We start from the raw sequence: 22,876 nt of genomic DNA, 5'->3' as shown, positions 1-22,876 counted from the left end.
GAAGTTATTATTTTACATGATCATGAAAATATGTAGTAAAACATTACTATCAGTCTCTTGGTTGAATAATCAGGATTTCAGTTATTTTTGTGGGCACAATAAACGTCAGATTCTGATTTCTCAAACTTCTTTGTAAATTAGTGGACTATTCCTGATTAGATTTCAGAAGTCTAACATTTCCTTTTTTAACATCGGCAGTCTTGGAGGGAGCTTTAAAAAGTCTTTTGTTTTTGAAAAGAACTATCAGTCTGGTTTTCTCCAGAAAATATTTTTTTCCATGGTTGACAAAAATAAAAGTAGTATCTTGTATATAGTCCTGTTCTAAATATTGCTTATAATATAAAGAAATATAAGATGATGTCTGCCATTCATATATTTAAAGTCTTCTTAGAAAAGTAGGGAGAAACGCATGAAAAAGCAAATGTCTGATGAAGTTCTCAATGAATGCTTACCAACTCTGAGAGGAATTTAAGAGGAAAGGAATCAGAATGGACTGATATGCTCAGGGAGGAACTTCTTTTTTTTTTTTTTTTTAAGATTTTATTTATTTATTTGACAGAGCACAAGTAGGCAGAGTGGCAGGCAGAGGGAGAGAGAGAAGCAGGCTCCCGGCTGAGCAGGGAGCCTGAGCCTATGTGGGGCTCGATCCCAGGACTCTGGGATCATGACCTGAGCTGAAGGCAGCTGCTTAACCGACTGAGCCACCCAGGCGCCCCAGGGAAGAATTTCTTAATGGAAGCTTCTTAATTGAGTTTGACCTTGAGTTTGACAGCTAGAACTTAAATGCTGTGAACATTGATGGCCTATCTTCTGATCCGGAGGTCCCAGTATTTGGAGAGTGAATAGATCAAATTTGACATCCATGATGTATTAGAATAGCATAAGAAATTAGAAGAGGGGTTCCTGGCTAGCTCAGTCAGAAGAGCATGCAACTCTTGACCTAGGGATCATGAGTTCAAGCCCCATGTTGGGTGTAGAGCCTACTTAAAAAAAAATTTTTAGAAGACCTTTGCTCACTGCCATTTTGTTGAAGTTTGTCTTAAGAGCACAGGCTGATCATCTAACTCAGCAGGTCTGGGTGGTGCAGGACTGAGGACATTAGAACTGTTCATGGAGCTTAGAAGAAATAAGTGTTCTAGGGCTCACCCGCAGAGACTCTGGACACTTTACTCCATATACAGGATTCAGAATCTTCTCCAGGTGGACCTCTTAGGCAGCCACTTTTGGGAATCACCAATCTAACGTAATGCCTTTTTCCCATCAAGAATAATCCTAAATCATTTCTGAAACATATCCTCTTAGAAATATCCCAAAAAGGACACTTTTTTATTGGTTATCAGCCAATCTACCACTTCCATTCATTCTGAAAATTGCTTATCTTCTAATTTGGTGTTATTCATGTAACATTAAACTCATTGTTTTTCCTTGTTTTCTCTGGATGGAGATTTTTTTTTAGTATAGTCAGTATCTTTTCTTTCCTGCCTTCCTTCGATTTCCATAACCTTAACATCTGAGGTTGGCTTGTTTAGTAACAAGTGGCCATAGTATCATCACTGTTTGGAGGGACCAGTACACATCCGATTCCAGGAGTGGGCCATACGCAGCCCCCAGCCTGTTTATTATAATAAAGTTTTATTGGAATGCAGCTGGACCCATTCATTTGCACGCTGCTTTCAGCTGCTTTTGCGCTGCAAGGGTAGAGTTTAGTAGTTACAACTGAGGAGAAATTTGATGACCTCTAAATTAGAGCTTTAGAAAACAGTTTTCATATTCCAACCCAAAAGTTTTTGGGAAAACCTTGTATTCTCAAGCTGGCAGATGCAGAAACCATGTGCTGTCCCCCGTACTCCTCAGCGCATCCCAGGCAGCCCCACCACATCCCAGGCAGTCCCACCAGCTCCTCTGAGTTGGTACACAGTTTAAATCTCTTTGCTGTCCTTGTTCTGTGTCATGCTTGCGAGGGGAGAGGGACTTTCTCTTTCCTTCTTTGCGACAAGGTCAGAGATTTCAGAAATATTCACGCTACCGGATGAATTTGGCAGCCGTGAAGCATATAAACATTGAGAAAGGAGACCGTGTTATCAGGCTTCAGCCATATGTACTTAAACCTCATAGCTGCTATGTGCATTCGACTGTTGAATCCAAACCCTGCAGCCTACAGTGTATATTAACATTCTATAGAATAGATTGGTAACGTTCGAGACACGTGCACACCATCTGGGGTTTGTGTTTCCCTTTTTGTTGATGTTCCACTAGAATGATCCCCAAATGCTTTGAGGTGTTGCGGTGGGGCTAGTTAAATGAAAGTGTAGTAAGACCACTATTTTTAATATTTCAGGTCCCCCTGACTTAGAGCCACCAGGAGATGAATCTACTTTATGTACGTTAAACTCCACATTATAGCCAGCCCCGTATGCCTAACTCTTTTTCTGTTCTAATCTTATATACTGTTTTTCCACCATTGGATTGGCATTTTGGGTCAAGTTTCCCAAATCCAGGAAGAAATAGTTCTCCTTTAAATATGAGAACCTTTGTGCTTTTTCTAAGTGGTAAATTTAATGTTAAGAGTGAATTTTTCTTATATCCTCTGAATTTTAAATTAAGTTATTCGTTAAAATTAATGGATTCCTATAAGAACAAATCGGGCTTATTGAGACTCTTGGTTGGTCAGAGTTGACCAGTGAATTTCCTTGGTTAAAAGGGAAAAACGGATCTTTTACCCTGAAGGATGGGGAGACTCTTGTTGGCAGAGATAAGAGGCTTATATGATACCTTCTCTGCTTCCTAAGTATACAAAACGCTTTCCAGCGGTGAAGCACACTTTCTATCTTATGAGGGGAACAGGGCTGGATGTGATCAGCTACCTGGGGTACAAGCTAGACCTGCCCAAAGGGCTTCAGATCCAATTCCAGATGTCAGTCCCAAAAGTCCTGTTAACCAGAGAAGACCCTTTGTGTCAAGGGAATGACAGTAAAACCCAGGACATAATTGAGTCAAGCAGAGGACATTTGAGGAGGTCCTACTTGGACAGATGAGTAGCAGTTCCACACAGGCCATGATGCAGGATTGAAATCCAGCCCCTTAAAGCATTGCTGCTGGCGGAAGGCAAACGCAGAGGGCCCGGGGTCCCAGGCAGGTTCCTAGAGCAGAGAGCGCCCCATACAGAAAACCAGGGATGGTTCCCTAAAGTGGGGGTAAAGACCAGGCTCTTAGAACGGGACAAAAGCCCAAATGAGAGAGCTTCAGTACAGATTTAGAGCGGGACAGCAGGAGAGGTAGGTGGCTTTTAAAACTATCATTAAACACTTCTCAGATGCCAGGCAGTGTTTTAAATATTTCACAATTCTCATAGCCACCAATAATGAGATAGGTACTATCATTACCATGTGACAGATGAAGAACTTGAGGCACCAAGAGATGAAAGTTGCCCAAAGTCACCCAGTTAATAAATGGTAGAACTGGTGTTTAAATTGGGGCAGTCTGCTGAGCTCTACTCTTGATCATTACCCTTCGCCTTCTGGAGGCCAGGTCACTGTGTCAGGCTCAAGTTCCTTCCTTACTCACTCCTGCCTGACATCACCTTGGTCCTAGATAAGTGGAGGGGGGTGGGAGCTTGACTGTCGTTGAACCTGCCCAGGAGTTGGGGAGCCCCCGGCACAATCTGGCCTAAAAACAGCTGTTTCCATTGCAAAGCTGTGGCGATGTTTAAATGTGTCACAGTATCACCAGTAAATATAAATGAAGAAGGAAAGGCATTTAGCCATTTGCATTTCGCATAAAATCCAAGTGGGAAAAAATGTCCTCTTAAATCCTCATCTAGAGAAACAGTTGGGGCTGCCCAGAAAAAGGAACGTAAGCACAAAACAGTGCGGGGGAGTTGAATGAAAAGTGGCTAATGTGTTCACATCTGATGTGAGCGTTAGCAGGAGTGTCAGAACTGTAAAGCAAAAAATAGAACCTCCGAAGCAATATTGCTCTTTATCTTGGGGAACTCCTTTTTGGAGCATTCTCAGTTTTTAAAAATTGCTTTTACCCCTGACAGTAGGGGTGCCTTAAGGTGGAGCAGAGTGCCAGTATCTTCTACCCACTGAAAGTTTTGTGAATTAGATCTCGAGTTAAGTCGTAAGCCATGTAATTCTACTTTTTCCACCCCATCCCAAGCATGTTGAAAATTCAAGTATGCTAATATACGTTTACACTTACTCTGCACTGAATACAGGTAGTAGATGTTCGGTTCCATAGTTTGGAGCTTTATTTTTTTATTTTTATTATTATTATTTTTTTTACCGTATGTTTGAATGAGTTAGAAAACTGGTATTTTTTCTGTTTTTCCAAAGTCATTGTTAAGCTCCTCCCTACTCACTTCTGTGATTTCTAAAAAGCAACATTAACGTCTGATGAAGTGTCCAATGTTTTACCTCCTCGGGCAGTATCTGTTAAGGGATAAAAATAAGATCAGGTCTCTGATTTGATTCAGTAATGAAGATAGTTTTCTAATAGTGAAATCATTTTCCTCCAATAATAGTGAAATCATTTTCCTCCAAAGTCGTTCTCCTGTTGCTTATAAAATAGGGGGGGTAACTCATAACGATAGGTAGAACCGTCCTGGTGATTTTGAATGATGCTTTTAAGTTAGAATTAAAATGAAAACATGAAAGCACTTGATATAATAGCCTCTGTGAGAGTTTTAAACAGCAGAAATCTGTATTCTCAGGTGCACTTTTATAATATTAAAGTTAAATCTATATAAAAGAAAAACATAGGACCTTAATAAAATTGACCGTTGCCATGAATAATCTCTTCTTTAATTTAATTTAAATTAGGTATATGATGAGCAAATAAAGAAGAGCTTTTAAATGGCTTAACATCAGTTTTGCTTCCTGTGGAAACCATCTAAGACTGTGTTTTTATCTTTCCTATCCCTGTGCTGAACAAATACCACTTAGTTATTAGAGATTTTGAGCTGATTAATGTTGATCGCACCCTTTGCTTTCAGCTTTAAATCATAAACCCAAGTCAAATTATTTTTTAATAATTCCGTGACCTCCCAAGTGATGAAGTTTGTCACATCACTTTCCAATTCAAGGTAACTCTAAAAATTTCAACTATGGACCTGAGGACTTTAGGCCCTTTATCTTAACTGCCATTGCTAGAAAAGGGGGAGAGAAGCTAAAAAAAAAAAAAAAAGGCAGAAAGAATGAGACCTTGCATTACAACACATACTGTTTGTTCAGAGTTAATGTTTAGAGACAGTTTTCCCAGACACGCAGATGAGAATAGAGTGAAGAGGCGTCCGTGTGGTGTGCCCATCCGACAGGGTCGGAGGCTTGGGGCTTGGTCCTGGGAGAGCGCTTGGTGTCTTTACAGGTTGATTTAAACTCTGTGACTTTTCCTGCAGGTGGACGAAAGCCAAACTGGAGAACCGGGCTGGCTTGGAGGAGAATTAAAAGGAAAGACGGGCTGGTTCCCTGCAAACTATGCAGAGAAAATCCCAGAAAACGAGGCTCCCGCTCCAGTCAAACCCGGGCCTGACCCAGCCTCTGTGCCTGCACCCAAACTGGCCGTGCGCGAGCCCCCCACCCCTGTGGCGGTGACCGCTCCAGAGCCCTCCACGACCCCCAACAACTGGGCTGACTTCAGCTCCACGTACGTGTAGGCACGCTCTTTCTGAGGACTTTTCATCTCCTCGCTCAGTAATCTTTCTAAAGTATTGCTATGGTTTTGGGCCGTACGTCTGCAGAAAGGAGTGGGCTTATTTCCATTACCCCTTTCTCTGACCACTGGGCTAGCAAACTGCGGAGGACGGTCTCTGACCTGGATCTGATGATCTCATGGCTCCGCAGTGATTTGTCCTGGCACACGCGAAATAAAGCCTATCCTCTTACTGCGCTCGGGATTGGTCTGTATCTCTCCTTCTTGTGGAAGAAATGGAGAAATAACGTTTCCTAATGATCTCACACCCAGGTCAATCAGCACAGTCATTTCCTGCATGTAACCAGCCCTTTTTTGCTGGTCAGAAACAGAAATTGAATTCAGTCACGTGGTTTTGAACAAGCTAGGAAGCTCTTTCCTCTAAAGTTTTCCTCTGTCCTCTGTCATCGGTCTGGTACATATATGTTGGGGCAGCACCCTTGGTCAGCAGGAAATGGCATTAAAAACCGTGTGTGAGCAGAGGTTTGAAATGATGGAGGTAACTGTTGTGCACACTTTCGGTTAGAGGACCGTGATCTATGTGTGCAGTTGTCGAAAAGTATTTTTTTAAAGATTTTATTTATTTATTTAACAGAGAGATAGCACAAGTAGGCAGAGCGGCTGGGAGCCTGACACAGGGCTCGATCCCAGGACCCTGGGATCATGACCTGAGCTGAAGGCAGACGCTAAAACCGACTTAGCCACCCAGGTGCCCCGTAAAAGTATTTTAGACAGGCAGTTAGATAGGAGTGATTTGAGCAAGAAGTATCTTAATTTTTCTTTTTTCAAGTCTGATCATCTTTCAAAAGAAACAGATGGAAGGCCAGGAATCGAGACGTAGTGCTAGAGAAAGATCAGATGGCTCAAATAGAGGGGAGAAAAGAGCGTGGTAACCAAGGGCAGAGGAAGTGGAGGGAAGGATGGAAGGAATAACAAATTTTTCATACTCCTATTTTCATGTAAAAGGTTGTAGTTGCTACGAAAGGTCCTCCCTCTCTAGCCTCTGCTAAAAAGTAGCCTTCCATTAGCATGATTCCAAGTTGAAACTCTCCCATTCTGTCTTGATCTTGATTGAAAAGTTCTGACTTTTTTTAAACTAAAGCTTAGGCTAACATAGAAGACAAATACCATGTGTTCTAGGATTTTGTTTTGCTGTGGATTCAGTCATTGTGACTCTTCTGCAATACGTGTGGTGTTCAGTTCTGCTGCTATAATTATGGGTGTCTTATTTTCCAAACCCAGAATCAGGATGTGCAGTCTAACAAAGGAATTTTTTTTTTTAAGAGAGAGAGAGAGAGGGAGGAGCAGAGAGACAGGGAGCAGAATCTTAAGCAGGCTCCATGCCCAGCGCAGAGCCCAGAGTGGGGCTTGATCACACGGCTGTGACCTGAGCTGAAATCAAGAGTTGGACGCTTCACCGACTGAGCCACCCAGGCACCCCTCAAAGGAATTATTTTGCTTTTCAGTTGTGTTTATGTCTCATAAAGACGTAAAAAGTAAATTACATTTGGGTTTGCACTCGCACAGATGTAGTTATTTAACATTATAAAGATCACAAAATTAAAATTGTCCCAGCTCCAGCATGACTGGTTGCTGTAAGGGTACCACCTGTTGTTACCCTGGTGGCTGGGCACGTGGCCTGGTGCTCGCTGTGGGACCGATGGGGCAGAGACGGTGTTGAGCGCCAGCTGCGAAGCCGGCATGTTTTCATAGGTGCTGCCTAACTTCCTTTTTGCTGGCCTCACTGTTGTTTTTACAAATGACAAAGTGGCAGAATATTATTGCCATTTTATCAATGAGGAAATGAACATTCAGAGAGACTACTGTCATGTGCCTGAGGTTTGTCGCTAGGGTGTGAAGCTCGGACCCAAACCCAAGTCTGAAGCGCTTTCCTCCCCGTCTTGTTTTTGAACTTAAGAAAGCCCCATAAGGGGCACCTGGGTGGCTCAGTCGTCAAGCGTCTGCCTTCGGCTCAGGTCATGATCCTGGGGTCCCGGGATCGAGCCCTGCATCGGGATCCCTGCTCAGCGGGAAGCCTGCTTCTCCCTCTCCCACTCCCCCTGCTTGCGTTCCCTCTCTCGCTGTGTCTCTCTCTGTCAAATAAATAAATAAAATTAAAAAACAAACAAACAAACCCATAAGTCTCCGTCTGCCGTGGGTGAAAGCTGGTGCATAGGAAAGACTCGCTTCTCACGGTGGCGTACGTTTCCTTCCAGGTGGCCCACCAGCACGAGTGAGAAGCCGGAAACAGACAACTGGGACGCGTGGGCCGCCCAGCCCTCGCTCACCGTCCCAAGCGCTGGCCAGCTAAGGCAGAGATCAGCATTTACTCCAGCCACAGCCACTGGCTCTTCTCCATCTCCTGTCTTAGGCCAGGTAAAGGCAGTCAGGGGGAGTGTGAAGACCCGGCCCTCTGTACCCAGTACCAGCACATTTGGCAAGTGCTTCTGGACAGTGTTATTTGTATGTATCTGGGTCAGGTGGCCATGTAGATTCAGGTCACGTTTTCCCAATAGCGTTCAGGAGCCTGGAGAGTTCGGAGGAGGGTAATCCCTTGCACAGGTTGACCAGAAAAGCTTCCCTGAAGAAGTGGCATTTGAACAGCATCTTGCCCTCGGTAGATTTTATTTGCAAGGGGGGTGGGCTGGCCTCACAGCCAGCAAATACCGTGAGGAGAGGCTTTAAGGTAGGAGATCAGAGTGTTTGGGGAAAAGCTTGGGCCAGTTGATTTGGGGAGACCAGTGAGTATATATCGGAAAAGATTGGCTGATTACAGGGAAACGGGATAAAGTAGTTAATTCTGAATATTACTACATACAATAAAGCAGTCATTGACTTAATACAATAAAGATAAAGGAACGTCTGTAAACGATCAAACAGAGCAAGTGCCCATCGGGCAGGCATTTGGGGGTGGGGGGACAGCTTCTGACCTGGAGCAGGTTCGTGGGGAGGTGCAAGCAGAGGACATCGGGCAGGAGCGACCGCTAAGTAAGACCGAGTCACACTTCTACTGGAGCCAAAGGAAAGGAGAGCGGTGGGGGATTGAGCGAAGGATTTGACCTCAGAGAGAAATGGGGGCACAAAGAGAAAGTGATTTTTAGTTGGAGGAGCTGGGTTGTACATGTGTTTAGTTTAAGGTGAACGTGGGGCACCAGGTGGGCCCGTCCAGCGGGCAGTGGGAACGTGGATCAGCTCTGAGGCCACGTGTGAGCTCTTCAAAAAAGAGAACAGAGCAAGAAGATGGAAAATAGGGAGAGTGTGTGTGTTCTGCAACCCAGGAGAGGAGGAGGAGCTCCCGCCCGCAGGGGTTCCTTCCCTTTGCTTCTGTCCCGGCTTGGCTGTTTGCAGAAAGGGGGGTGGTGATCAGGCCAAGAGAGTAGTGTGGCTAGAAGAGGGACCTGGGACCTGGGACAGAGTAGGATAAACCGATGGTGAAGAGTGGGGGAGGCAAGAGCGTGAGCGAGTGGAGAGCTTTGTGACCCCGGAATCACGGGAGCGGAGCGGAGGGAGGGCACCAGGGAGAAAGGGACCGCAAGTCAGGCACCAAGAACGTCATGGTGGGGGCTGGGAAGCACATGCAGGGCGCAGAAAGAAGACAGCATTCTTCTTCTAGGAGAGGGAGGGTGAAGAGAGACTGGAGAAAGATAAAGGAGAAAAAGGGATTCAGGTGGCGCCGTGTGGCCACCTTCTCGGGAGGGAATCCTAAGGGCTGCGGAGTGCACGGAATCAGCCAAGCAGAGTGAAGGATTTCTGGGCGGGCTTTAACCTGAATCCCTAACTGGTCGTCCCTGCACTTTATCTCAGCTCCCTGCAGCCATACTGCAGTCTAGTCCGGACTAGAAAGAGCAGTAGAAAGAGAAGCTGCTACCACGGTAATTGTTAATACCACAGCAATACTAGGGATAGATTCATTAAACTTCCTTAACCTTTTAGAGGAAGTGTTTCTGTTTTATAAGGTGGAAACTGAGGCCTAGGGAGATGAAACAGTTGTCCAAAGTCACGAAATTAGTAAGTGACACACATGGGGCTCCGTCCCTGAGTCCAGGCAGTGTCTGGCCCCAGGCTGGGTTATTCGCTTGTGTCCGTGGGGAAGGGGTGACAAGGCAGGCATAGGGAGGGCGTCTCGGGGGAAGAGCTTATGAGACGCCAGTGAGGGCCCACCCAGTCAAAATGGCTGACCCCGGGGCCCAGGCTTGGCAGAGGAATGAGTGGAAGCACCTGGGAGGATTGGACAGCACAAAAGAGCCATAAGCCAGCAGACTGTGGGGACGGGGGCCTCCCGCAAGCCCGAGGGAGGAAAATGGGAGGCAGAGAATCTGTGAGACTTGAAGGAGGTGTGCAGCTGAGATGGGAGGGAAGAGGGACGCAACGCGGTAGGTTTGAGAAGGTGAGGACCCAGGAAGACCAGGGGTGGAGAGGCTGTCATCATGGCTGCTGGGGCTATTTGACATAAACACTCACCATTGAACGTCGATAGGACAGTGTCCTCCAAAGGCAAGTACACGTTGGTCCTGAAGGAGCTGTCTTTGGGCATCATCTTTTGTGTCTGTCCATTTTCACATATGCTTGAAAATTGACATATTTTTTTAGTATTATCTTAAGATATTGTAATGGTTTACGTTATAGTTTTTAAAAAGATAATAAATGGCTCACCCTGCCTTTCCAGCGTCATCTCCTACTACACCTGTCCAGGAAACTAGGCTCCATGCACCCCGGGACTATGCTCCTCTTCCTGGACCCTTTGCTGTGCGCCACCTCGAGGCCTTGGCCTGTGCTGTGCCCTCGGCCTGGAGTGCCCTTCTTCCGAAGCCCTAGCTCGCCCAGTCCTTCTCGCCCTTCAAGGCCCAGCTCCGGTGCCGCAGCCTCCGTGAAATTGTCCCTGTTGCCCGTGGGCAGAATTCAGTCCTCTTTCCTCTCTCTTCCCACAGTGAATAGTTGGAGCCTCTTTGTGGTAGATTTCATTCTGCCGGGTGGTCTAGATCATTGTGTGTATCTCTTTCTTCCCCATTAATTGTGAAGTCTTCGCTAAGAATAGCATACTGTCCCTTTTTATGGTTAATAAAGTCTTTTAACCTAAATTATTTCGAGGAGGCAGGTGGCATTTCATTCCTCTTTGTAATAACCTCTCGTTGCCTTTGCATGTAGATGTTGGCAGTGGATCACAATGCAGTTACGCCCCATGTCCCTAAAAAGGAACTAAAACAAGCGCAATCCAACGCAGGGCATATTTTCCTGTGTCCACCTAAACTCAGATATCAGTTCGTTATCCCTTGAGGTTCCGTAAGATTTCTGCTCCCCTATCAATCTTCCACCAAATGCCCGAATCCGTTTGGAAATGGGGGAGGGCTGCCCTGGGCCTTTCGGGGGTTAAAATGGAACCAAATAGAACGGGCGCACAGCCAGGTGCCACAAATTAAATATGACCTCCTGGCTTGTTGAAAGGGGGTGTTTGAGATGGCCAGACGATGGCCTTGTGATTAGGCTGGCAGGTTTGCGCCTCTCCTTTTGAAAAGAAGCGATTCCTAAGACGCAGGGACGCATCCAGCACCCATGCTGCACCAAAGCAGGGTCCTTTGTGGCTGGGCACACGCGCGCGCGCGCGCGTGTGTGTGTGTGTGTGTGTGCGCGTGTGTGCGCGCGCACTTGCTGGGAAGGAGCGTCCTGAGTCAGTGACTGATCACGGAGTAACGAGAGGTCCTTTATGTGTTTCTGCACAAGGGCGAGAAGGTGGAGGGACTACAAGCCCAAGCCCTGTATCCTTGGAGAGCCAAAAAAGACAACCACTTAAATTTTAACAAAAATGATGTCATCACCGTCCTGGAACAGCAAGACATGTGGTGGTTTGGAGAAGTTCAGGGTCAGAAGGGTTGGTTCCCCAAGTCTTACGTGAAACTCATTTCAGGGCCCATACGGAAATCTACAAGGTATTTTTGTGTTTATCTGCTTCTGTTAGATGAAAATAATGTTAGGCATTAAAGTATTGCTTGCATTGGTTAAGATTCACAGATGGGATTGCAGGATAATTTTGTCTTCCAGATCCTCTAACGGCAGAAGTTAGGGGACGTGCCAGCAGAAGGCAGCCTCTGACAAATAAGTGGTCATTTTTTCCCCCTTCACTTGTGAAAGGCTGCATATCTTGTTTTTCAGTGACTTCTGTACAAGGGAATTCTACTCTGAGACCTGGAATATTCTTGTGGCTTTGTTGGAGAGTACGCCTCTCTTCGTGCCTAGTGCCCAGGACTTTTGCCAGATACACACAAAGACTTAGAGGCCCAAAGCTTTTGGGGAAATAATGGAAAGAACGAATTTTTTTGTTAGGAACCTTAGAGCATGGATCCTTTAACATAAAGGTTGTAGTTCAATTATGGCAATCATGAAGGTGCTCGAAACAAATTATGAGCTTCAAGGAGATAAAAATAGCAAAAAATCGTGGACGAGCATCTATCCTTCATGCTTGGAAATAGACCAGTACGTGGGCTGTGCCCCCAGCATAGCAAACACTGAAAAACAAGAATGCAAGCTCAGAATCCTGCCTCTGCTGCACGTTCCGTGTTTTCACTTAGCCAGATGTGCCTGTTTCTGCTGTAGATGGTTCAGAGTTTTAAACATTAAGCAGCTTTAAAAAGGAAAATCAGTGTCATTTGTATTCATTTCTTTGAAGATAAAAATTTAAATACTTTATCTTCCCACCTCTTCCAGCATGGATTCTGGTTCTTCAGAAAGCCCTGCTAGTCTGAAGAGAGTAGCTTCGCCAGCAGCCAAGCCGGCCGTCTCAGGAGAAGGTGAGAAAACCTGAGACAAATGATGCTCTTCGGGAGGGTCAAGGGGCTCACGTCACAGAAACAGTAAATGTTTGAAATGAGATGGAATTTCACTTTAAAAAAGGCTACATTGATTGACGCTCAGTGTGTTCCACTCTTGAGATAAAATGCAAGGTTAGATCTTCACAGAAGCAGAGTACTTCATGGAGACTTTCAGAATAGTATCCGATGATATTGGTCATAAACACTGAATCTTGTCATGATACTTGGTCATGAGCCCTTTGACCTTTGAAAGAGGCCCATCGGCATCTCTAGGGATCCTGTTTTGTGAGCACCTCTGTGACCGAATTGTGGTCGCTGCTTCCCCGAATAGAGCCCGTTCCCCACTGACCTGTACATCAGTGTGTTGTTTTAAAACTGTAACGACACGGTCAAGTAAAGCTGCCCCAGCAATCTGCCACCTCAAAGGAAACAGAAGCTCAGTTTTTCGGTGACTGGGAAATAACCACACCAGATGACTTAGGCCTAAAGATGTCATTTTGAGTGTTTATGACACAAATAATTAATTGCTTTTATTTCCTGGTCTTTACCTCATGACATAATTCTGAGGATTGCCCATGCCAGTACACGGCATGGGGTTTAAAATGAACGAAACCCACATAACCTGGGGTCTCGTGGTAAAAATCTCCCATCTTCCCTACATTCAGTGTAGCCATTCTCATCTAATTGAAGAGGGCTACCTGAAGCTGACGGGCTTTCCACCAGAAGTCTGATTAGTGCTCCGAGCTAACAGACGTCTTCCCAGCTGTATACTGATTTTTCGTGGGTTCCTCAAATAAATTCTATGAAGATAATGTGTTTGATTTAGTTTGTTCGCCATCATGGGATTGTTGCATTCCTCAGAAAGCGTGCCTGGTGAAAGACAGAATTATGAAACCAGTTGTTTGAGTTCAGACTCACGGTAACACAGTTAACTTTAACAAAAGGAATTCGAGAAGCAAAATTTTTGTAGTTTATAGATACAGCTATAAACCTCATCACTGCCAAATAAATCTAGCATTTTATTGGATCCCGTTTTGCTGTTCCCACCAAAACGATCATGAACAGAGTTCTGTTTATACACTCTTACCAGTCATCTGAATGAGTGTTTATCCACTGTTAGCAGAACAAGGCACAAAAAAGCTCTTTTAAACAGCATGTATGGTCAATTTTGTATAAAGCAAATTTTACGATTCTGCCCAAATTCAGTGTATTCTCTCCAATGAAGTCTCCTCGGAGGGCTGAAGTTTATACCCTGGCTCTCGCCTAGTAGCCATGTACTCTTGATCATGCCTTCACTTCCTCATCTGTAAAGTGGGCATACTGACCACCCCTTCAGGTAGGAAGTTATTACAAAGGATTATGAGATCATCTGTGTCAAGCAATTAGGAGAAGTCAGTGAGCGTCTGCTAGTGTTCTTGCCTTTTTGCCCTGTTTCCTGGATTGTTGATGGAGAGCCACTCAGTGCAGTGAGCATTCTCATCTAGGAGCAGTGCCGATGAATGATGAATGCTGATTTGTTTTGAAACATGTGCAGAGGCCTCATCCCTTGAGGCCTCACTATAGAGGTCACAGGTGAACCACACACACGTTTAAAGTTGGGTAACAGATTCTAATCCCCGCTGACATTTATTACATCCATTGTCAGATGATTTAGGAATATTAGGAAACACTAGGAGAGAGATCGCTGGCCTTCTGGAGTGGTGTGGGAGAACTTGGCAGTTGATGTGCAGAGAAAAGCCGTCTGCATATATTAATGAGCCCCTTATTCATACTGCATTAAAGACAGTCACATTTAAAGTAAACCATACGCCAGATTAAATAGATTTGTCGGTTTGGGTAGCTCTTAGAATGCCGGCTTGGGAATGGCCAGTGCCCTGTGGTAAATGTCTCCGGAGGCAGTCCCCACTGAGCCCTGCAGCAGCCTCCCAGATGCCAGTGTGCACCACGGGGCAAGCGAAGCCACAGTCTTTTCCAGTCTCCTTGGTATCTTATAGTGCAGCCGTAGGTTCAGCCAGAGTTCATGCTTCTGAAATTTCGTAAGCATTTTGAAAGTAACTTCAAAATTTGGATCCTTTTTTGAGAAAGTGACTTCTCAGTGCAGGAATCACTGGGAAAAGTATTGATCTGCCAAGGATCCTATCTTAACTGGCGGAACACGAGGTAAGGGGCAATTAACAGAGCAACACCAAAAGGGAAGGGTCAGAGCACTGAGAAATCAGGAGAAGGAATATATTAATGAAAAAAAGAATGTCCTTAGCAAGACCACCAGACTTTAATTTCCACGTGCAGGAAATCATTTTTCCAGTTTTAACTGTGGAGGTGTGCGTTTGCTGCGCCAGAGGACTCAAGACAGAGAGGCTTCTGTTCTCCCTTGCACATTTGGGTGACCTTGTGTCTGCCGTGTTGTCCGCACTCCCCAGCTAGTCACTGCTGGCACCAGCCTGCAGGCCAAGCTGCTGAAGCCCTCCACCCTTGGAGGGCTCTCCCACGATGGAGAGCTGCCCACATTAGCACTCACATTAGGGGGCTTTGTGTTTTTTTGTGTTTGTTTTAGCTTTCATTAGTAACTCCTGCAGAGGCTCTTAAAAGAGCCAAAAGGATTCCTCCATACTAAATTTCTGCCTATTAATTAATGTTAGGCTCTGAATTTAAGGGTTCCCTCTGAAGTTTTAGCCAGAAACAGGCATCATCCATCATAAAAATGAACTTCTTGGGTAGGTAAATGGTGATTTTTTTTTTTTTTAATTACTTTTTAAAAAATACCCAAAGGCCTAGGATAAAATGGAGAAAAAGCGGAAGCAAGAAACCTAGGTTCAGCTTTCTGTAAATCTTTTATCCTGCATGTGTCTAGTGATCTTTCGAAGAGTGTGATTTGGTTTCTGGGCCTTAGCAAAATCACCTCTTTGTAATTCAGAAGAAAATTTTCCTCTGGAATGCACACCCTTCACATGCAAGAAGACGTAAGGAACATTAGTTCCTACCCTTTAAGATGTGAATAATAAAATGTAAGAAACTGAGATTTCTTTTCAACTTGTTCAGAAAGATTTGCTTATTTTCTGGGGTTGAGTAGACATTACTTTTGTTATCAGTCCACACTACCTGTTTGTGCACCTGAATGACAAGTAGATGCCCATTTTTAACTAAATAGCATATATCTGTTATTTTGTGTTTTAACAGCTTCCAACCATCTGTGTATATGGCACAAAAGGGCTTCAGTTTTCACTCAGGCACTTGAATGATGAACAGTGTGTCTTAATTAATTTACATAAAGGTTATACTGTATCTAAAACTTTTTCAGAATAATGACTTGGTACCCTTCAGATGGAAATACAGATATCTATGTGGCTACAAGAGCCTGTGTGTCCGTGCATCTAAATCAGTGCTCAGCACGACTACTCAGTAAATGTTAGTTAAAAGTAAATGTAAAAGCCATTTTCACTTAAAAGGAAATCATGACATTAAATTATAGCTCACTCCTGGCACTCAGGGTTGGTAGACATGCAGTTGGCCTTTTTTGTTCACATGGCTGGGTCTTCACAGGAATTGCCCCCCTGTCTGCAGTTACTAAATGTTTATGTGCAATTGGGGAATTTGGAGCCCAGGGTGTTCTGCAATTCTGTTTTATCTGTGACAAGCCTTTCTCTTGAATGGATCTTATTCTAACCTCCTTATTCATAAACTTGCGTTTGCAAAGCTGTCTGGGATTTCTGTAAACAATCAAGCTCTCTCCGTATCTCAATATTTCTCCCCACCAGAATTTATTGCCATGTACACTTACGAGAGTTCTGAGCAAGGCGATTTAACCTTTCAGCAAGGGGATGTGATTTTGGTTACCAAGAAAGATGGTGACTGGTGGACAGGAACAGTGGGCGACAAGTCCGGAGTCTTCCCTTCTAACTATGTGAGGCTTAAGGACTCAGAGGTAAACCCACATTAACTGTTTCCTCTCCCTTTCTGTGTGGTGATTCTCTTTGCAGAGTCACAATATTTGACGGTGGAACACTTTGATGGGTTTGGCTAAGTTCCGGGAACTTGACAGCAAATAACAGAGTGACCCGTAATTGTTTGAACTTGTCATTTGGTGCTGCAGGGTAAGCCTTGGCTTCCCACAAGCAGAAGATCTCCCTGGGGCCGAGTGGAGGCTGGTCTGCGCCAACTGGATTAATGTTCAGTATTCATCTCTGTCCCTGCATGTGACTGACTTTAGGATTGGGAGTGAACGTGCTTGATTAGGTATTCAGGGTCACTGATCTGGGATACTCAAAGAAAGACACACAGTAGTATTTCACCCATGTAAAACCAAAGGATTTTGGTGACTCAGGCCCCAGAACATAGAGAGTTTCTAAAATTTATATTTTTGCCTACACATTAGGAAGACATAAGATTTAAGAGATCGATAACCCTTTGGGCTGGGCCTTAGTATCTCAGGCCCATTGATCAGGGCCTGAATTTATTCTAAATGCTATTATCCTTATAAATCAGAAATGGCTCCCATTGTTGTTACGTGGGGCCCTAAAAATCCTTACATTCCAAGTGGTCTTGAGATGGTGCGAGTTTAATGAGTTGGTGGGGTGGGCCCACCCCCAGAGTATTGGGAGCCTGTCCCATCGTGGCCAATTTCAAGTTAGTGGAGAATTTCAAGGTAAATCAGTGTAGTCATTTAACAGATCCAGTGCACATAAATAAACCAACAAGAATTGGCTTTTTTTTCTTTTTCTTTCTTTCTTTTTTTTTTTTTTTAACACCGGCCTTCTCAGGTGTAAGCCAGGGGGACAAAGCTCCTCTGTCATCGCCATGCCAGTTCGAGGGTGGACCTTGAGCTGGTCCATAGGCCCCGGTACCTGCAGCTGCTTTGGGAGCCTGGAGCCTGGCCCCACGCTGCAGTCCTTCGCCTTCCCTGTGGTGCCCAGGAGCAGTTTTTATTTTGCTTGGGTTTTGTTTTTTCAGAGAGTGTCATTTTAGCTGTTTGGGGGTGTTTTTTTTTGTTTTGTTTTGTTTTGTTTTGTTTTCCCTTGCTGTGGTCTTGAGAGCAGCTTACTGAGACGCCCAGGGAGGGATTTGCATGAGTCTGCTTGCCCTTAGAGGATTTGGCAGAAGCCTGGTAGAAAAAGTGCTTCTCTCGGGTAGGACAGCCGGCGAATTGTCCTCTGCAGACCTGGAGAGGGGAGAACCGGGCTGCTCGCCAGGAATCCATTCGGATCCAGTAAGAATCATACAGATGATATTTCAGGAGCACAGGGGGAAAACTAAAACTAAACTCAATTTCTACCACTAGGCATGAAGACTCTTAGAGCGACTACCTTTTGGATCAAGTAAAAGACCGAAGCCATTACTTATATTGTATTTTTGATAAATAACAGTTTTCTATAAAACACACACACACACACACACACCTGAAATCAGTAAGTTGAAAAACAACCTGACATTTTTTAAAGGTAAGCTGAGTTATAAGGTGCTTTTTAACCACGGTCTTAAAATACGAGCCACAGAAGAACCAACAGTGCTAGAGATTTTGGACAGACATTTAGCTATGTTATTCCACAATGATGAAAAAAACTAAAAAGTTAGCTCTTTCCTTCTCCTTGGATACAGAGTTCAGTGTCTAAGGAAAATTTCTTAGACCCAGCCTCAGATACCAGAATTGCCCCTGTGGGCATGGGGGAGGTTGTCCTTCCTGGCTTCCCTTCTCTGTAGGAGAAAGGCCGTGACCCATACCCATGCTTTTCTGCTGCATTCCTGAGGGTGCCAGGACAGAACCTGGCCCTCTGATTATGTCTTAGTTTCTGTGCTGGCTGTGGTGTTAAAGAGGGAGCACACCGGGGCGCCTGGCTGGCTCAGTCGGTAAAGTATGTGACTCTCGATCTCGGGGTCTTGAGTTCAAGCCCCAGGTTGGGCATAGAGCCTACTTAAAAAAAAGCGGGGAACACACTGAAGCTATTTGGACTCTATCATTCGGTGTTGCCAAAAATGCCTTGTTCCTTTTATGGACTGTAGGGAGTGTATTATAAGTCCGTACTGGGAAAGTTAACTGGTTGTTCGGAGTCTTCTTTCATTAGTATTCCTTCATGTTGATATGCAGCCTGTAAACATAGCAAGGGAGATTGCCATTACATATTTTGTTAATACAGAAATGGTAATCAGAGTAAAAAATTGTAACTCAAAACTTTCCCTGGGAAACGCTTATTAAGTTTCAATAACCAAAATGAAGGGACTATGATAAGTTAGATAAATGGCATGTTTTAATTCTTACAGTAACTGTCACTTACTTTATTCAGTAAGTGACACTTACTTTTCTGTTTTGTTTTGATTGGAATTCTTAATTTACTGCCAGATAGGGACTCAAGAATGAAAATCAGTTCAGAATAAAGCACTCAGTAATGACAGATTACAGTCTGGCCCCTGTCCTGACTCGAGATCCCTGTTGGCTTGTTCAGCTAGTTTAAAATTCCATGAGTATCCATAAAGGAATTCAACCCTAGAGCACTTTTGGAACAATTAATAGTTGCCAAAAACAAAAAGAACTATGGTCTGCTTCTATAGATTGTGCATCCAGCACTGATAGAGGAATTTCAGTGTTTAAACAGCGTAAGATTTGGGTGGAAAGGGTACGCGGGAGAGTGGCTTCCTCTGTGGATGAAGAGGTGAATGGGGTGGGGGGAGGCGTGTTTGAATTGCCACTATGCTGTTTCCGTTATTACAAAAAGAAAGAAAGCTCTAAAGCAAGTGTAGCAAAATATTAATATTTTACGTAGTAAATCTAGGTGTTGGGCTCCTGGATGTCAGAGTCTCTGTAGTTTTTATGTGTGAAATAATTTAATAACCATTTGAACATAAGCAGGAGCTCAGTGTTTAGGACCTAGACTAATAGTCTTCCTCGCCCGGCACCCCCTGTTGGGGTTGACCCAAAGACAGGATACACCTGTGCTACCCATAGACAGCTCCCGAGCACTCTGGGATCCCACGGTACCACATCCTGTGCTCACTTTTCTCTAAAGAAGAGGGTAAAAGCTGTGTGTTGAAAGTACTTATTTTATCCCATGTTTTCCTGATACCCGTCTGATGGCAGCAGATACAGTGCTGCTGTGTTTCCCCAGAATGAGCAGGGGGCGCCGGGGGCTTCAGCGGGCTTGTGTCATCACTGATCGCGTTTTAAGTTGCATGACCAAAACTCTGCAGTATGCAAATGAGACCTTTTGCTCTGTTTTAAGGGCTCTGGAACTGCTGGGAAAACAGGGAGTTTAGGAAAAAAACCTGGTAAGTTACAAACCCTGATGCTTATTTTTCAATGTTTTGAATGTAATTGATAGTTGCTCCCAATCTTTGTTCAGGAGGGCCAGAAGCCTAGAAGGGAAGACAACAGAATCTTTCCTAAAAGGGGTTGGAGTTTATCCTTTTCTTGGAATGTGTACATGGTGATGCACTCCAGCTGTCTCTTCACACATGGGGAGAGGGGACGTCGCTAGACAGAACGTTCCTGTGGGTTGCGAGGAAGTCAGGCAAGGTGGTGGCAAGCTGTAACACGTGCAGCTCTAGGATACGGGCGCAGCCGCCATGTCCACATCCTCGTGCGAGGTCCAGGGGGCTCATTTCCTCTCCTGACAGCACAATTCAGTCCCAGGACAAATAGTGGCCTGGGTTCAAAGAGCAAAGTAGAGGTCCCCTTAATTTAGAAGCTATGGGGTGGTTTTCCTCAGGTACACACTGAAGGTATGAAATTACAGTCATCCCTCTGAATTCAGTGCTGTAGTTAATGGAAACAAAATCACATGTTCTACAAATAGTACCATGAACACGAGGGGAAAGAAGCAGATGTGAAACAATAAGGTTTGTATGGCACGTCCTCCACCTCTAGGTCATTTGAGTGTTTTGCTATTGTGTCCGAAGGAGATGTAGATGGGGGCATCCCCGGCAGGCTCCCAGGGGGGGTCTGGTGTTTCTGGGTCTGGTGCTCAGCTCCAGATGGGCTTACCTGACAAGGAAAAGTGGGTTCTCAGGTTGTCGTAGGATTTTAGTCAGCCTCCAGACGCTGGAACACCTGGGTCCCCATCTCTGTTTTAACTGTGAGTGTTTTACATTTTTGAATTGTCATTCCAAAGGGTCCAGATGGGCTTAACTTTGTACTGAAACCAGGGAGCTCCTCAGGCACACAAAAGACAGAAAAGAATGCTGGGGGCAGATTGCTGGCTGTGCATGCCAGGTCCTTTGAGGAGCAGGAAAATCTGAGGCCAAATAGGACACTCATTTGGACTCTCTCCAGACCAAAAACTCTTGGAGAGCTAGCTCAAGGAGCTAGTCCTTGGCGTGTGAGGGGAGAATTCTTACCCCCAGCACAGATTTCCCAGTGAGGACTCTCCATGGGGCCGAGGTATATGTAAGCTGGCCTCTTTCTTGCTTGCCCTGGTCACCCCAAAGCATCTGGCAGGGCCGGGCCTGCCCCCTGACAGCCTGGCGTGCCGGCCAGCGGCCGGCGGCTGATGGCAGAACAGGGTCAGAGGGGGTTGCTAATGTGCTTTCTTGAGCAGGAGGAAGTAACGTCAGAGGACAGGGGGGCCTTTTTACCTCTTTTCTTTCTTGCTTGCTTTCTCTCATTTCTTCTTTCTTTCAAGATCTGTTAGGATGGGGAGAGAGTGTGGAGGACCAGAACAGTTTGTTCCATATTGCTTCTAGAAGTTCCGAAAGCAGTCACTGCAGAAATGCCAGAATTCAGTCAGAGAGGGATTTTGTTTTTTCGTACTCGACCTCCTGTGCCAGTAGAAGTGTACTTTTCAGAGCCTGGTCTGTGGTACTGCTGGAATTTTTCCCATGAGATTTTTAACATTTAGGGAAAATACAGAACTATTTTGTGTGTTTTTTTTTTTTCCCCCTGTGCTGAACTGTTTTTGCCTAAAATTCTCTTAACTCCCAATTCTTTTTCTTAACTTGAAATAAAAGTAAACATGCATTGACATGATTCCCACCTGATATTCAAGGATCCCCCTCAAAATGTGAGCCACAGAGAAAATGGTTATGTGGGTGGGGCTGAGCGTCTAAAGCCACAACATCTAAATCAGCTAGCGCCATGCTCCCGAAAGTTTCTGGAGAAAATAGAATTCCTCTTTCTACTTCCTTGGCAGCGGGGTGAAGCTCCACTTGAGTTCCTTTATTCACGTACCCACCTGTGAGTGTGCTGGGTGCTCGCACTGCGGGGCGGAGGGCGGGGTGCAGAGGAACGAGGCCCTCACTGTGGGCAGCAGGGCGTTTGCAGCAATTGTGGGAGGGGCTGGGACAGAAGGTGTGGGAATTGGGGGGCAAGAATGGGGTTCGTGGAGGGAAGTTTGGTAAATAAGTTCTGAGAGATGATGAGGAGGTCTTAGAGCAGAACCAAAAGTTCAGCCCAGCCCTTGAATGCTGCCTCTGGATCGTAGGTCGTGGAACGGGGGCCACTGAGTGAGCCATCTTCATTCACTGAGCAGAAAACCAGCCCAGGGTGCCGATAATCTGTGAACCCGGGAGGTGGCTGTATCTTCTAGAATTTCTTCTCCTGACCGTAACACTGCGCCGCGATGTTTGATCTTGTTTTCCAGAAATCGCGCAGGTTATTGCCTGCTACACCGCCACTGGTCCCGAGCAGCTGACTCTGGCCCCTGGTCAGCTGATTTTGATCCGAAAAAAGAACCCAGGCGGTTGGTGGGAAGGAGAGCTGCAAGTTAGTGTCCTTTCCATTTGTTTAAAATTCTCTGTCCAGGTTTGAATGTGTAAAATCCCCAAAGGGCTATGATGTCATTGCAAAGTACAACACAGCCCTGCACCACCTAGTCCTGCACTTGGATATCGAGAGATGCCCTGTCATCTGAGTCCATGTGTTTGTTTTCTAAGCTTCGGGCAGCCGGTAGCAGAACTGTGAGAGCTTAAGTAGTCCCTGAAAGATGAATCCAAATTTGCTTGACTCCTGAATTCTGGGAGTGAGTGTTGGGAGAGTGAGAAGTCATGGGGAGGGGCACCCGCAGGGTCCTCCTCACGTGTCATGACATTATGGAAGCCGAGCTTGCCATCGTTAATTATAAGGTGTGGTACAGAAGCCACATCTGTGTATCACAACATGCTTAGTTCCCGCGCGTGGGGTGTGTGTGTGTGTGTGTGTGTGTGTGTGTGTGTGTGTGTGTGTCCGTCCGTCCCTGTGTCCTCATTTGGCCATTTTGTCGAGGCAAACCTTGGCCAAGGAGGGGAAGATCGCTATTGTGGTGAGCTGAAGAATAAGTACCTCTCTGTGCATGTGGGGCAGTTAGTTAAAAAATAAAAGCCTAGAGAAATGTGTCTTGGCCGGAATGGACAGCACATTCTAGAGTGTAGTTGGAGATTCAACTTGTCTTGGGCAGCCATAACACCTGTCCAGCAGGGCTGAC

General features: G+C 45.2%; 1 protein-coding gene across 1 annotated transcript in view; it reads left to right on the top strand.

Moving 5' to 3' along the window:
* Positions 1-22,876, top strand: part of ITSN1 (intersectin 1) — a 203,743-nt gene that overhangs the window by 133,845 nt on the left and 47,022 nt on the right. The window contains exons 20-26 of the mRNA XM_028115148.2: positions 5,399-5,646; positions 7,908-8,067; positions 11,410-11,615; positions 12,391-12,473; positions 16,250-16,416; positions 19,703-19,748; positions 22,058-22,179. Coding sequence (XP_027970949.1) covers positions 5,399-5,646; positions 7,908-8,067; positions 11,410-11,615; positions 12,391-12,473; positions 16,250-16,416; positions 19,703-19,748; positions 22,058-22,179 — 1,032 coding nt within the window. The remainder of the gene's footprint in view (positions 1-5,398; positions 5,647-7,907; positions 8,068-11,409; positions 11,616-12,390; positions 12,474-16,249; positions 16,417-19,702; positions 19,749-22,057; positions 22,180-22,876) is intronic.

This window comes from Eumetopias jubatus, unplaced genomic scaffold (genome assembly GCF_037043125.1).
Source record: "Eumetopias jubatus isolate StellerSeaLion01/CBP00866 unplaced genomic scaffold, mEumJub1_p1.0 scaffold_1, whole genome shotgun sequence".
Classification (NCBI taxonomy): domain Eukaryota; kingdom Metazoa; phylum Chordata; class Mammalia; order Carnivora; family Otariidae; genus Eumetopias; species Eumetopias jubatus.
This window is presented reverse-complemented; position numbering and strand designations above follow the sequence as displayed.